The 13,296-nt window shown below is 54.9% G+C and overlaps 6 protein-coding genes across 6 annotated transcripts; 3 read left to right on the forward strand and 3 right to left on the reverse strand.

Annotated features, from left to right (window-relative positions):
• Positions 1-410: 410 nt before the first annotated feature.
• Positions 411-1,015, reverse strand: MAM_07615 (uncharacterized protein; the record flags this gene model as incomplete). Its single annotated transcript, XM_040826413.1, has 2 exons — positions 411-770; positions 809-1,015. The coding sequence occupies 2 exons, from the start codon at positions 1,013-1,015 to the stop codon at positions 411-413; spliced, it is 567 nt and encodes a 188-aa protein (XP_040675626.1).
• Positions 1,016-2,945: 1,930 nt separating this feature from the next.
• MAM_07616 (uncharacterized protein) lies at positions 2,946-3,572 on the forward strand (the record flags this gene model as incomplete). Its single annotated transcript, XM_040826414.1, has 1 exon — positions 2,946-3,572. One exon carries the CDS (start codon positions 2,946-2,948, stop codon positions 3,570-3,572), a length of 627 nt encoding a protein of 208 aa, XP_040675627.1.
• Positions 3,573-4,357: 785 nt separating this feature from the next.
• On the forward strand, positions 4,358-5,134 carry MAM_07617 (NAD(P)-binding domain protein; the record flags this gene model as incomplete). Its single annotated transcript, XM_040826415.1, has 1 exon — positions 4,358-5,134. The coding sequence occupies one exon, from the start codon at positions 4,358-4,360 to the stop codon at positions 5,132-5,134; it is 777 nt and encodes a 258-aa protein (XP_040675628.1).
• A 2,414-nt stretch (positions 5,135-7,548) lies between these two features.
• Positions 7,549-8,449, forward strand: MAM_07618 (FAR-17a/AIG1-like protein; the record flags this gene model as incomplete). The annotated part of the gene is made up of 2 exons (XM_040826416.1): positions 7,549-7,662; positions 7,718-8,449. 2 exons carry the CDS (start codon positions 7,549-7,551, stop codon positions 8,447-8,449), a joined length of 846 nt encoding a protein of 281 aa, XP_040675629.1.
• A 222-nt stretch (positions 8,450-8,671) lies between these two features.
• Positions 8,672-10,739, reverse strand: MAM_07619 (Membrane bound O-acyl transferase, MBOAT; the record flags this gene model as incomplete). Its single annotated transcript, XM_040826417.1, has 3 exons — positions 8,672-8,778; positions 8,852-10,411; positions 10,484-10,739. The coding sequence occupies 3 exons, from the start codon at positions 10,737-10,739 to the stop codon at positions 8,672-8,674; spliced, it is 1,923 nt and encodes a 640-aa protein (XP_040675630.1).
• Positions 10,740-12,394: 1,655 nt separating this feature from the next.
• On the reverse strand, positions 12,395-12,703 carry MAM_07620 (uncharacterized protein; the record flags this gene model as incomplete). The annotated part of the gene is made up of 1 exon (XM_040826418.1): positions 12,395-12,703. One exon carries the CDS (start codon positions 12,701-12,703, stop codon positions 12,395-12,397), a length of 309 nt encoding a protein of 102 aa, XP_040675631.1.
• Positions 12,704-13,296: the final 593 nt, after the last annotated feature.

Genomic DNA, 13,296 nt, shown 5'->3' on the forward strand with positions numbered 1-13,296 from the left:
GGGGGGATTTTCTGAGTTTTGTTGTGGTCCTCCACGGGCGGGGACGGGCATGGCAGATGCAGGACGAGGATGAGGGCGAGGACGAGGGCGAGGGCGAGGACGAGGATGATGAGGATGCATGCGCACGTCGACCTGGTACGGTCGCAATGCCGACGCCACCGTGCTTCAGTCGGGGAGCGCGCCATGAGCAAACAATGACGTCTGGGCGATGCAGGCACCAGCGACAACGGCTCGCGATTCGCCCCCGAGGTCAGCCTCCGGTCGGGTGAAAAGAACCCGCCGAGGTACGATACGTCTTTTGTGTCACTGCTCTACTCGGTTGCGCAAGCTGGGTGCTCCGTCATGGATAATCAATCTGGATTCTGGATTCTGGATGCATGATACATGGCAACCTCGGACGACGCGGATCTTCAACGCGATCGCCACCACGGCTCTGAGGCGTCGTGCCACGTGTTGGCTAAGCAGTGCAGGTCTCCGTCATACTCGTGGAAGCCGTCTGCATCGACGTAGTCGACTCTAGAAAAGCCAGCGTTGCGCAGGATGTGATCGACATTGAGCTGCAACACGTCCAACCCGCGGATCACGGGCCCCAAGATGTTGCTCGCCATGTAGTTTGGCGGCGAGAGGGAGAGGCCGTTGACCGAGTTCGCATGAACCGTCTTGACGCGGATGTAGAGATGGGACAGCGGCTCGGAGCCGCGACTCCGCCCGGGTCGCCGCGGCGGCGCCGGCGCCGGGCTTTGCGAAGCGGACCGCGCGACCGTCTCGTCCTGCAGGCGCTTGATGACCGCCTCCACCGCCGGCTGACAGCTTCGCTAGCCTCCGTCGCATTCTTGTCGGCGAGGAACTCGTCGATTGTTTCGCGGCCCGTCTCGGCGACGCGCTTGCTGCTAAAGCTGTGCTGCTGGGCCTTAAGGAGAATCTCCTGACTCTTAGTGGCGTCTGTGGCTACGAGGACCATACGGCTGTTGATGACGTGAAACCCTATGATCTTGTCCACGTGGCCAACGTCCATGACGTTGGTGTCCACCTCTAATGGCGCCTGTATCTCCTGCGTAACGAAGAAGTTGTGTAGTGGCAAGGAGCAAGCTCTGTTGACGCCTATCAGCACGCGCCTAGCTAGGTATCTCTTGCTGTTAGACTTATAAGGCGGAATTATCCCTACATTCCCGCCTGCCCCTTGTGCGAAGTAAGAAGAGGTCATATACAGCTAGAGTCTAAGCCTCTTTAATGAATATTATGCACATGGCAGTGGTAGCAGTAGCGGGTAACAGTAATGGCAATAGCAATGCTGTACCTTGGCAGATCCCTATCCTACTGACTGCTAGTAGTTACAAGTAGATAATATTGCAGAGGACTGTAAGGGCTAAGAGTGCATTTCGCATTTACAACAAGACTATCGCCTAACTGAGCGTTGTAGGTGAAGGAATTTCCGACTATTGAAGCTGTACCTTGTTCCATTTCAACACGCGCATCACGCACCCGCTCACGGATGCTCCGGCGAGACGACGCGGATGTGCACGACGCTCTGTGCGACGACGGCGCGGTTCAAAAGGGTTGCTTGGGCTTGAAGTTGCTTGCGTGGCCACGTCGGAAATTGGATCAAATAGCACCGTATCTTTGAATTTGCGGCATCTCATGAATGGTTGGCAGATGGACTTGCATCTCCACAGCACCCGTGCCATCTTGTGCTAGGCCACTTTGCCAAGAAAAGAGGGAATAAAACAAAAAAAGAGGCTCAACGTGTATACAGCTGGCTCCCGTCGTGGTGGCGCGCGCCTCGGAAGCCAAGAAAAAGTATAACTTTGCAACCTGCAGGGGTGAAGAAGCGACTTTGATGCAAAGCAAGAAAAACACCACGGTGCGCCTCTGCGCAGCGATGGCGTTTTTCGAGCCCTCGGGCGAATCCAACACCGGCGGGCGGCGACGACACTCCGGATTCCGGAATCGGAATCGGCCGCACTTGGTCCAGCGGCGTGGCTCCGCTTTTCTTGCCGGCTCCGACCCTGGTTAGGGTTACGGGGACGAGACGACGTAAGGGTTTAGGACCGTGTAGGCTGCAACGGCGCGGCCGTCCGTTTGACGACGTGCACCAGCCATCTGCTCAGATGTGCTGTACAAACTTGCGGTCAAAAGAGTCGGGACCTTGCGATATAGCATATTGCATGGCATCGTGACAAGTCTCAATGCCTCGCTGTCCTAGTCTCGGCAAAGGGTCCCTACGAAATTAAACGCAGCTGATGTCTCACCAAAAAACGTGCGTGCCACCAGCCACACCAACTAGTCACGCCACACGGTTGGCGCCCCACCAACATGGCACCTCATTCATGTACTACTAGTACGTACCTAGGTACTTACTAACGTTACAATGTCTCGGCACTCGCCTGCAAAGGGAAGGAAGCGAACCTTGGCAGAGCGACGACGCGTGCATATCTTGCCTTCTCCTTCCTCTTTTCTCTCCTTCTCTTTCTTTCTCCTCTTTGACGTCAAGTCTGCTCCCCAACTACCCAAGATCCTTCATCGCCATCCAGCAGCAACAGCACAGATAGTTCGACAAGCCCCTGCCTCGAGCAAAACGCCACAGGCACGAAAAACCGAGGCTTCGGCATCTCAGATCCGAACACCGTCGCGCAGCCCGGCGTACAAGTCAGGACCCAACAAGCAGCAGCAACGAGCAGCAGCAAAATGGCAGTGCCGCACTTGCGCAATTGCCCCGTCTCGGTGACTCCCACAATCTCTTTTTCCCGTGGATACCATACCCGTCCCCTTGACGCGTCGACATTGCAAGCCACGTACACGAACCAACCACACGACGCACGGGGGCTCCCCGCCAATGTCGGCGACGACTCTCTTGCTTCTCACGACCTCGACATCGACTGCCTTCTTCGTGCCTTGACGCAACAAAGAAGGAGAGAAAGAAACAAGAGCAAAGGGGGCTCCTGAAAATGCACCAAAATGTCGGCACTCATCACCCGCACGTCGAGAAGCTCGTCAACCAGCTCGTTTCGCAAATCGCGCCCTTTTCCGGCCTCATCCTCACCATTGCGGCCTGCGTCGTCGCCGCCGTCCGCATCTACCTCCTCGACGCCGTCGTCATCCCCCGCGTCTACTCGCCCGCAGTCGTCAAGGACCTCAGCGCCGCCCAGCGCCGGAGCTTCGTCAACCATCACGTAGCAGCCGGGTCCAAGATATTGCTCATCCTCGTGACGGCCTACCCGCTGTTTGCCATCCTCGTCGGCCACGGCGCGCCGCACACGCCCCTCGCTCCGGGCTCGTCGGCGACCTTGGGGGATGTGCTGATTGTCTCGTCGCAAATCTTCACCGTCATGTACGTCTTCGAGCTCTTCTACCGCGACACCATCTCGCCCATCGCCTTTGCCCACCACGTCGGCGCAATCGTCGTTGCGCAGTCGGCCGTCGCCATGAGCATCAATTTCGACCACGAAAGCGACGCCGTGTACGAGTTCATTCTCTGCTTCATCTGGGGCGAGTTCTTCCTCCTCTCTCCTGGCGAGACCCCTCCCCACCTCTGGGCGCGCGCCACTAACCTTTGCGGCGACAGGTCTCTTTGACGTCCTGGCCGAGCTTTGGCCTCATTTCGCCATGATCATCTACCGAACTCACAACTCGAAGCATGCGCTGCTCTGCCGCCTGTTCTATGCCACCGCGGGGCTGGAGCTCGTTGGGACCACTGTTGAGACGGTCGTTGTCATGTGGCTGTTTGGAAGCCTCTGGGACAAATGGAGCTTGTCGCTCAAGGCCGTCACGCCCATTCTGCACGTCTTGTTCTCGGCGGCCCAGCTCTGGGGCGCGCGGGTCTATTATAAGCTAGCCAGGGATCAGCAGGTGCGGCACGCCCAAGGGGCAAACAAGTGCTGATTTTCATCTGATGCATGTCGGCATGGCGGTTTTTATTGTAATTTCTATCCTTGATGTTTAATTATTTTTTGAAACTCATTCCACGGACGTCTATTCCCTCGGCATAACAATAGTGGTGGACAGTGCAGCGCGTCGCTGCCGAGTAACTTGGTAGATGGCTTTGCAAAGTGTTCCATTCCATTAGCCCTTCCGTGTCGGGTATTTGGCGTGACAAGGGCTCGTCTGAGGGCCCGGAGCATCGTGCAGCTCAATCCAGCACAGAAGACGCTGAGAAGCGGCTGACAACCGGCAACCGGGGGAGGGTCAGGGGCGGAATGTCAAGCTGAAAAAGCCTGAGCTGATCGTGGCCGCGGCCCCCCTCCTCCTTCTCCCGCCTCACCTCAGCCGCGACTTGCAACGTGACACCTCTTTTTTCCTGGCGGGATCTGCGGCACGCCCGACGCACGCGCCGTCGTTTGGTTATTGTTTTCTCCTCGCAATGAGTCTTGCCGGCAAAGCGTTCATCGTCACGGGGGGGGCGTCGGGGATCGGGAGGAGCGCGGTCAGGAAGCTGCTCGGGCTCGCGGCCGAGGTGCACGTAGTCGACGCGGCGAGCGACGTGGCGACGCACGAGGGCCTCGCGGGCCGGCAGCGCAACCACGCAAACGTCGACGTCGCGTCGCGCGCGCAGGTGAGGAACGTGCTGGACCGCATCGCCGCGCAGAGCGACGCGCCGCTCGGCGGGCTGGTGCACTGCGCCGCCATTCTGCGTCCCACCGAGGCCTCCGAGGCCGGCGACGACCAGCTCCGCCGGCTCTGGGACGTCAACGTCGTCGGGACGTGGAACGTCAACACGGAGCTGTACCGGCTCGTCAGGGCCGCGCGGGGCTCCGGCTCCGGCTCCGGCTCCGGCTCCGGCGCCCGGCCGAGCGTCGACGCCCTCGCCAGCATCGTCAACATGGCCTCCATGGCGTCGCTCAGGGGCATCCCCGACGTGCCGGGGTACGTGGCCACCAAGCACGCCGTCCTCGGGCTCTCTCGCTCCTTTGCCCAGTCCTGGGCCTCGGTCGGCCTGAGGGTCAACTGCGTCGCGCCCGGCGCCGTCAACACCCCCATGATACGTGGAATGGTCATTGACGCCGGCTCGCCCTACAAGGGGGTTCTGAGGCACGTCCTCGAGCCCGACGAGGTTGCCGACACAATCGTCTTCCTGTTGGGCGAGGGCTCGTCGGCCATCACGGGGCAGGTGGTCGAGGTGAATGGCGGCTGGCCTTGACGGGCTGCAAGAGAGGCCGTGCGTCGAGTTTGCCGACGTGTCTGTCCGTTGTTGTCGCCATGTGTTCCTGGTCGTTGCAAGCACACTATAAACGACATAGCCAGGCCGGACTTTCGAAGGGTTGCATGATGTGGGGAGGCCACGCTGGAATGTTACCTGGCAACTATAACTAATTGCAGGAGATTAGCACAGTGGTATGATTTGTAACAATAGCCATCATACCAGATACCCAAAATCGGAATACCAAGCTCGAAAATGGCGGGATCAACGTGTTCGTAAATTAGCCAACGTATAATGGCAGATGGGAAGCGGAGGGTTTACGGGGTGCGTCTTGATCGTAGACAGATGACGGTCCTATTATTTGTCAGAAAGTTCAGACAGGCAACGTCAAGTCTAGAGCGTACTTCTCGTGACAGTCCTGCAACCTGCCTCCATCGAGAACCTGCCTCCAGACAGCACAACGCCCTTGGGCTTCACGGTCCGCCCGTTTGGTGGTGCATGGCAACATCTCAGCATAGGACCCGAAGGCTTCGCTATCGACGGAGAATTAAGGTGACTTGTCTGGCTGCCAAAGTCTAGGACCAAAGTAGTCTACATGGCACGTTGTTGGCAGTGTACGCCTTACGCCTCCAGCCAGCACAAACACAGACCCTGATTGTGTTCCTTGTCGAACTTGACTCCGTGCATTCCATCAGCACCGCTCAGTCGCCCAACGCTTCCCTACTTGGATTGTGTAGTCGAATTGGAGGTAGCCACTAAAAGATAGCCTTTATGCCCACTCTCCTCGAGCTCGACGGTAATTCCTCCGCATGTCTCGGCGCCGGCCGTTGCAGGTCCGAAAGCGCCACAGTTGCAAGCAATAGTCTGCTCTAGGTCCCGTCATGGCTTTGTAGGAGTGTTTGTACCAGCTCTGGAAGTCGACGGATGTAACAAGGGCTGGTCTGTGTGATTAGGGCTCGGAGCAAATAACTTGTATTTACATATAATATTATATAGTCTGAAAGGTCCTTAGTTGTTATGGTCTGAGCTGTGCTCGACCTTCTAGTGGGACATGGCCTATCCCTTTGTTGACCTACCTGTATAGTGCTAGATTGAGCAGCTTGTGGCAGCTTGTTCGTTACGTACTCTTTTGGCTCTAAGGGGGTCCGGCAAACCACCGGGATGACTGCTGCTGGCACCCGCTATAGCCTAATAGGGCTAGTCCTTCACAATATATATATATATATAAGCCTACAGGAATAAGGGTATATAATAGACTTAAGCTATAGCTAAAGTATATATAAGGCACTATATTAGTGCTTTATTAAATACTTTTTAGATATATATAAGAACTTATATATATATATACATATATATATATAATAGCATAAAAAAAGAGATAGAGAACTTCTCCTTTTTCTCTCTTTTCTCTCCAAGTTTATAGTTAATACTAGTAATGCTTACATATAGTTGCCTGTAAGGCTAGTTATTAATATTTATATTACTTTAATATAGTGCTAAAAGAAAGTATTTCAAGCCGCCTCTTTTTCCTAGAGGATTTAGAGCTATTTATCCCAAAATGTTTTATAGTTGTTGTGATAGACTAGCCCTATTGGGCTATAGCAGGTGCTAGCCGCAGTTTTCCAGTAGTTTGCCGGACACTTAGCTATTGAGCTAAAAGAGTACGTAATAAACAAGCTGCCCCAAGCTTGCTTATCTAGCACTATATAGGTCACAAGCTATGTCCTATCGCGTCGTCATCTTTAGGTCAAGCATAGCTTAGACTATAACACAAGTTTAGAGTTAATACTAGTGATGCTTACATGCAGTCGCCTGTAAGGCTAGTCCTTGACATAATATTATATAATATTGTAGCAAGGTGGGGGTTGCGGAGCACAGTCACACCTCCTGCTGCCACACCCCACCGTGTGGATTCACACCGACCCTGTACAGTAGCGCTTCACCCCTGGCAAGGCAAGGGAGGATACTCGAGTATGCGAATGCCGCTTCCATCCGGCGACATCTCAGTCAGTGCACCTCGTGGTGTTCCCGTCGCAATCATCCCAAGCAATTGGCATCAGTACGAACAACACGACGCTACCTGCGCATTGCCCCGAATACGATGTAGACAGCCCACGCAAGCTGCGAACCCCAACAACAATTCGCCGGCTCAGCCTCGCGCCAAAGCCCACGCCAAGCCACCACCATGTCGAGTGGTGGTCCGCGTCACGACCCCGGCCTTCTATGCAAAATTACCTCCTGACAGCGGGCTCTGCTTCTCGGATTCTCGAAGAAGAAAAAGAAAAAAAGGCACAAGAGACTACATAAAACCCCAACCGACCCCCTGTCGCGTCGCACACCACCCGTCGCCAAGTCGAATTGGACTGCGCGACAAGCCGTTCTAGAGCCAGACGCATTCACCAAGTCGTAAAACCATGGCCATGTGCACCGGATTCTCCTTCGGCACCGAGCCCTTCGATCCCACGAACCGCTTCGAAACGTCATGGCTCCTCCCGCCCTGGATGCTCCTCGCCTGCCGGGCTCTGATTGTACGTTGGGTTGCTCTTCTTGGCGCGTTCCCGCAAGACTGACCCCCCCCGCCAGAGCATTTACATCTTCACGACGCTCTTCTTCATCATGGGCTACACGTGCTCCGACGCCTCTCTGGGCGGCTGCCTCGCCGTGCGCCGGTCATTCTCCTACTTCACCGTCATCACCTTCTGGGGCCTGGGCTTCTATTTTGCCGTGTCGTCTGTCCATACGCTCACGTACGTGCTGCGGCGGCGGCCGCTGCTCGCCTCCTTCCCGCGGCCCCTGCAGGCCCTCCACTCGCTCTTCTACACGTCCGTCGTCACGCTGCCCTTTCTCGTCACCATTGTCTACTGGGCCGTGCTGTACAAGGCCCCCTGGTTCGAGCTCGTCTTCGACGCCTGGCACAACGTGACGCAGCACGGCCTCAACTCGCTGTTTGCCTTGTTCGAGCTTGTCTTTGCGAGGACAGAGGCCCCGCCGTGGGCGCACTTGGCCTGGTTGATTGCCGTCTTGCTGGGCTACTTGGCCATCGCCTTCATCACGCTGGCCGCGCAGGGCTGGTACACGTATAGCTTCTTGGACCACAGCGCGGTTGGCGGGAGAGGGTACGTCGCTGCTTATGTGGTGGGCATTGCCGTTGGCGTGGTCGTGGTCTTTGCAATTGTTTGGGCTGCCATTCGGCTGCGCAAATGGGTCACCGAGGTTAAGTTGGGCAGGACCGGCAAGTTTGTCGTCGAGAGAAGGGCGGATGTGGAAATGCGCCATCAAGCCAAACCTGACGGGCAAGGGCACATGCTGCGTTAATAATTAATAACAGAGATTCAATTGCGGGCCTTTTTGCAAGTCATCTGGCCATGTTGGACTGACCAGTTGCTACAGAGGCAGCTGGCGTAAACGTGTCGACGAGTGTGCGTGCCGCACAGAGCTTCTTGGAGGAATGCGTCTCGTTGCTAGTTGACAGCATCATTCATCATCTTAATGCTTGAATTACTTTACAGCGCAGTCGTGTGGCTCGCCGCGTCTCACTCAGCACTTCAGTGTCACACCCTTGCGCGTCTCCGATGCGCGAATCTCAAACATGACCTGGACACCCACGAATAGGCAGGCACAGGCCACCACCAGAAACAAGACGCCTACCAGGTCATCGTCATCAGTACTTAGGCAGTTCGCGAATCAGTGTTGGGAGGGGGTAAAATGGCAACTTACCCGACCATTCATGCAATATACCTGCAACGATGCTCTGCAGCCCATCCAAGCCTACCGCGAAACCAACCAGGTTGGCCGCCATCATCATGAGCACATTCGCAACAGCACCCACACAGCACAGCATGCGATACTCGGTAGGACGGCTCTCCCATTTCCTTTTTGGAAACAAGAACGCCGCCGTCCATTCCGGCACCATGAACAGTACAATCAGCCAGCCCCAGATGAGGAGACGGAGCTGGATGTCATGCCACAGCGCGACAAAGGTGAACACACACAGATACGTGACTGTTGACTGAACTGCTGCGGCCCAGTTGCGGAAGGACGCACCGCCAAGAGGCACGTACAGATATCGGATGAGCCATCGGTTGTATGATCGGTGCCACGCGCGCCAGAAGAGTTGCGTGCTGTAGTTGTTGCTCACGCAGCGAACCATGTTTTCAGGCGGGTCGATACCGTCCATCAGCGCCCACAGACGGAATAGTCGCCATGGTAGGAGCAGCTTCAACCAGATGATATGGAGGTTGAAGAAGGAGAGCAAGCTAAGTTGGGCGGCGGAATAATCTCCCCAAACGGGCTTCGCCAGGCTTATGGCACCGACGTAGTCAAAGTGCAGGATGAGCTCCATGACCAGCAGAACCAGCAAGAATCGAACGCCGTACCGAATTGTACGTGATTTCTCGATACTGGCTGCTTTGAACTTGAGCTGGGAGACGTAATCGTTGAAGGTGAGAATAGGCCCTGCCAGATACAGCGGCGCGTATATGGCGTATGCGACGTAATTACGGAACGAATAGTCGGCCGCATCAGCCGATAGATTGATGCGATCCCGCTCAGACAGGTTGGCCATGTCCACTTGTTTCTTCTTGTGTTTATCAGCGGACTTGCGGGGTGGAAATGAACAGACAGCTCCATATGGACTTACCTCCAACGAGCTGGAAGCATTGTTAGCAATACTCCAATAATAATCCATGTTGTAGCTGATCAGCCGGAGAATTGTGATGTTGAACAAGACCTCCCACCGCGGCATGATGCCTCCAAACCCATCCAGCCACGCCCCCGTCTGCATCAGGTGAGAATCAGTCGCTTGCCCAGTCGAACCAACTTTGACCGGTGGCGAGAAGTGACTTGCTACGCTTCGCAGCTGATAGCCATCACAAAGCTCGTTCGCAAACAGAATTGAAATGTTAAATATCCAAGTGCCAATAGGCACGTACTTGGGTGGAAATTTCCGCCCCATCTGAAAGTTCATGTACAGAATAGCGAGGACCTTGAATGCAGAAATGCCGTGCAGAACGACCAAGAATAAAAGTGCAAACATAAAGTCGAACACAGCCCGCTGCTCGAGCCGTACAGAGCCTTGAGGGCTCCTGTTGCGGTTGCTGCCGCTGCATACTGATTCCCAGAACTTTCGGAGCAGTGGATGGAAAATTAGCAGGGCAGCCAAGTAGGGCAAGTTGCCTCGAAACGTGTGATACTGTGCGTCGGAAACATCGACTTTACGGCCGGGAATCCAGCCGTCGGAGAGAAACCGTGCGTACTTGTGATATCGAGGATCGGAGGCTATCCCCGCACAAAGTCAGCGACCCATGTTCGTTGAATAGAGGGAAAAGAGCCGAAAACCGAACCACGTACGTCGTGAGACACTATACGCAACCCAGAACATGTAGGGCACAGCCCACAAAAACACAATATAATACAGATAAAACTCTGGCGTTTGCCATTTTGCGGGAGGCGCCAGGGCTCGCGCCTTATCGGCAGCATCCTTGACGGCATGAGGATCGCTACGGGCCTCAATCACTGTCTGGTAGGGGACGCGGGACGAAGTCATGAATCGAGTATCGAGGGTGTCGATGTCGTACACCTTGCGCAAGAAGGAGAAGACGCCCATGGTGGGCAGACGTCTGCGCCTTTCGTCCTGTAGTTGCAACTCAAAGGATGAAAGGGACGGCAGCAGGATCGCTCATCTTCGACCGATCGAGTCCGACACAGCCGGGTATTGTCGTCGTGGGCTGCGGAGGATGAATGCAACGGAGTGACTGTTCAAAGAGATTGCTACTGTTGACGACGTTGTAGCTGGAGCCGCGACGGAACAAATGATGGATGGACGGACGGAAGACGTGGCATCAACGCGTCGCTGGTGGGAGCACGCACGTAGGGCCTCGGGATCTACAGCCACTCAAGCAGGCCGCAGATGTCAGTCAACCTGTAACCTGTAGCCTGTTCCTGGGATTGTGGGATCCAGATGGGCCCCGGGCCCTGAGGGTTCGCTTGGCGATTTGCTTAGTCATCAGGGCATCCTCAACTTTTCTTCTCGAATCTTGAACAGGTTAGCAACTCCAAAACCTAGAACCGCTTCCAGAGTCCAGACAGACAGCACTATCCCGCCCGAGTAAGACACCACAATGCATTGACAGCTTCGCAACCGATTTCATCTTCTGCCGTTGTACTGTACTTTATCTTCAATGCTAGAGATAAGCAGCCAAGAGAAGAAGAGAGCACTCCGTGTTGATGTCTGCAAGCGCTGTGGTCTTAGTGGCGACAATCAGGACTCGGAGCAGAAGAACTCGATTCACATTTAATGGGCAGAAGGCTGCAGCAGAAATAGAAGCCTGTGACTGCAAGAGTCTTGTGGAAAAATGCCGCACCATGAACACTAAAGTCTGTAACATTTTGAACTGAGCTGCATGATGGCCCAAGCCCTCATCCTACGCTGCTGTGAGGCGAGTTCAATCTAACAACTGGCCAGACGTACGCACAAAGAGCCATATCCAAAGGGGAAATAGACCCAAGTGACAGCGGCTAAGCAGGACAGGCTGTTGATTATAGGTCTGTCTCGACTCTCTACGGAGTACCGGACCTGGTGACATCGACTTTGTCGCAGCTCCGGAACGGTTGAAGCCACCGTGCCTGATAGTGCCGTAGGAAGTCTTCTGGTAAATATCTCGATAAATAAATACCATAGCCTAATCTGGACAGCTGTCGCTTCTTTCAAGGCCAAGTTGCTATTCACAAGGAGTGCAATTTTTTCCCTGCTGGGCAAGGCTGCCATGTGCAAGTCAGTAGCCTCGGGGAAGGTTTTGAATTTCGTGAAAGTCTGCTCCTTTTGTGTAGTAAAATCAAATTTTGTCCTGTTTTCAGACTCGCGGGGGACGATTTACTGGCCCATCATCCTTGTATCCGAGCCATCGTGCCGAGTATCATCGTAGGCTTCAATGTCGTTGCGTGTTTCCAGTTTATTGGGCAACAAAAATCCCGACATGGGATTCATTTTGGGGGGATTTGGCCGCTGCATGCTGCTTTCAGCCGCTCGCCAGCATCTTGCGAAGGTTGTCCCTTGGGGCACTTTGATCCGTATTGCGAGTCAAATCTCCCCCCCCGCAGCCGCTATCGCTGACATTGTATCTTGACTGTTATCTCTCGTCAGCGTCAACAGGATCGTGCCTGGCGGCCCGACGTGCATCGTCAAGCCAGCCGAGAGCCGTCGCGCTATGTGCTTCCATCACCCGGTTTAGCATCAAGCTGCGTTACAACGGTCATATCCGTCTACTGCGAGGTTCGCCCCCTCTGAGTAGCATCTTGAGAGTCAAGGTCGTGGTGTCGTTGATTTACGCCGCCGCTATCAATACTCAATACACGATTTGGTTGCTCCTTTGATTTGAACAGCTTGACAGGAGCCTTGAGAACTCGCGGCTTGCCGTTCCCGCCGTCACTGCCGATGAACGGGCACAACTGACCTGTCTCATCCTCTTCGCGGCGCCACTTATTGTATGTAGCTGCTAACATATGAAGAAGAAGGCGACCGCCCGCCTCTTGTTTAGCCCGAGCCGCGCTTCGAGGTTCCTGCACATCCATGGTCGCCGCCGGCATGCATGAGCCCATATGCAGTGAATGTCACTGATCGTCTAGGAAAGACTACTGTGGCACGGAAATATGCTGCAAGCCGCCCCTAGCTTGGGGATGAGCGTTTTCAACACAACTCAACTCTCTTGCGGCGTCTTATTGCAAACGGATATTCAGTCCTCCCGCTCTCGAGTCTCGAACCGTACTTCACCCAAGGTAGCCTGCCTCTCATCCCTATTGATGCGTTTCATTCTGCCCAGTGTAATGTAGTCACACAGACACGATCCGGTTTCCAATTGAGGGTCAAGTAATGTTAATACCAGAGCACGCAGCAGAACCGCAAGTTCAGGCACTCGTCGGGCCGACACGTGACGTGAATGACTGCTAGAGCACCCTCAATCTGCAACTATGAGGCCATGTCCGTTGATGGAGTGAAGGCTGCGTGCATGTATGATGTGTCCTAGCGGAACGAAGTCGCGGAAATAGCCGCGTGGCCCGATGACTACACCCAAGATGACGCTCAAAGTCGTTCAAGGAGGGTACGTAATCACACCGAGTTGGCCATGATGTTATTGATGGAGGCGATGCCCCAGAAGGCGGGCAGA

Source organism: Metarhizium album, assembly GCF_000804445.1.
Source record: "Metarhizium album ARSEF 1941 chromosome Unknown scaffold_33, whole genome shotgun sequence".
NCBI classification, from domain to species: Eukaryota; Fungi; Ascomycota; class Sordariomycetes; order Hypocreales; family Clavicipitaceae; genus Metarhizium; species Metarhizium album.